Here is a 1,393-nt window from a genome sequence, read left to right as displayed (position 1 = left end):
TATAAATCATATTAATAATATTGAAATTACAATCGAGAGATATTGTTTAAAAAATTATATACTTATCACTCTCTAGAAGCTGGCAAAGAGATCAAGGATAATTTATATGTAAAATTTAACATATAACTAAGTGACGTATTATGTGCTCTTGATTCATCATATACATCATATACATTTTTAAAGTATTTCTTTAAATGTTAGAGATAATTTAATGAAAGCATGTTCACACAGTGTTCCAATAATATCCGCCTTTATGTTTCTGCAATAGAGATTACACATGTGTATTACACAGTAGAAATTCATGGAAACTATTGACTTGATCAACAAGTTGACGCATAATAATTTTGTATTTCAGAAACTTGATACCACAATACGGTTCTTCAATAGATCAGATTATTATACGGTACATGGAAGCGATGCTCTTTTTGCTGCACAGGAAGTATTTAAAACAACGTCCGTTTGTAAAATGATTGGAGCTGGTAAACATTATTTGAATAATTATAAAAAGAAATTGAATAATTTTTCAATATATATATAAAAGGACAATGATTATTAGATTTTTTAAAAGAATATATTTAAAAAAAATAGAAGTGATTCAATGGAATATCCAATGAAACAAAAATGTTATGTTTCTAATTTAAAATATTATAATTTTAATGTACTCAGATCTTTATATTTTCTATTTGTATTTATGCATGTTTTAGTATGTTCAGAAAGCAGAATTAATATTTTTTAATACTATTATATGATAAATGTATCGTGTTTGATTCTTTAAAATATTTTTACTTAATTGAAAGAGTGTTATCTAAATTTTAAACGTAATGCAATTTATAACATTAGTAACCAATGTTTTTTTTTTTACAGAGCCGCATAAAACGGAAGGAGTCATTCTTAATAAAAGTCATTTCGAGACGTTGGTGCGCGACTTACTATTAGTAAAACAATACAGAGTTGAAGTTTATATTAATCTAGGCTCGTCTAAAAATCAGAACTGGATCTTGGAGTACAAAGGTTCACCCGGCAATTTATCTCATTTCGAAGATATCTTGTTCGGCAATAATGACATTGCTGTGGGTATATCTGTAATAGCTGTGAAATTGGGTACAGAAGGAAAGTCCAGAGTGAGTTTATCCGCGTGCATGATAAAATGTATATTCTCTAAAATATTATACAAGAGTTCTGCTATAATTTATAATTTATATTTTATAGATTGTCGGTTTAAGTTGTGTAGATGTCGTTTCAACTTTAATTTCTGTGATTGAATTTCAAGATAATGAATCATTTTCGAATTTAGAATCGCTCATTGTAACTCTCGCTCCTAAAGAATGTTTATTAATTCAGGGTGAGGGCAGTTTTGAGTTTCAAACTCTTAAGCAAGTACGTAATAACATCA

General features: G+C 27.6%; 1 protein-coding gene across 1 annotated transcript in view; it reads left to right on the top strand.

The window, feature by feature from the left end:
- The first annotated feature begins 466 nt into the window (after positions 1-466).
- LOC105625207 overlaps positions 467-1,393 on the top strand; it is an 8,834-nt gene continuing 7,907 nt past the window's right edge. The window contains exons 1-3 of the mRNA XM_012206548.1: positions 467-479; positions 865-1,121; positions 1,210-1,373. Of these exons, the coding sequence (XP_012061938.1) occupies positions 467-479; positions 865-1,121; positions 1,210-1,373 (434 nt within the window). The remainder of the gene's footprint in view (positions 480-864; positions 1,122-1,209; positions 1,374-1,393) is intronic.

The sequence above is a fragment of the Atta cephalotes genome, assembly GCF_000143395.1.
Source record: "Atta cephalotes unplaced genomic scaffold scaffold00300, whole genome shotgun sequence".
Classification (NCBI taxonomy): domain Eukaryota; kingdom Metazoa; phylum Arthropoda; class Insecta; order Hymenoptera; family Formicidae; genus Atta; species Atta cephalotes.
Note: the sequence above shows the minus strand (reverse complement) of the source record. Positions and strands in the feature narration are given on the sequence as shown.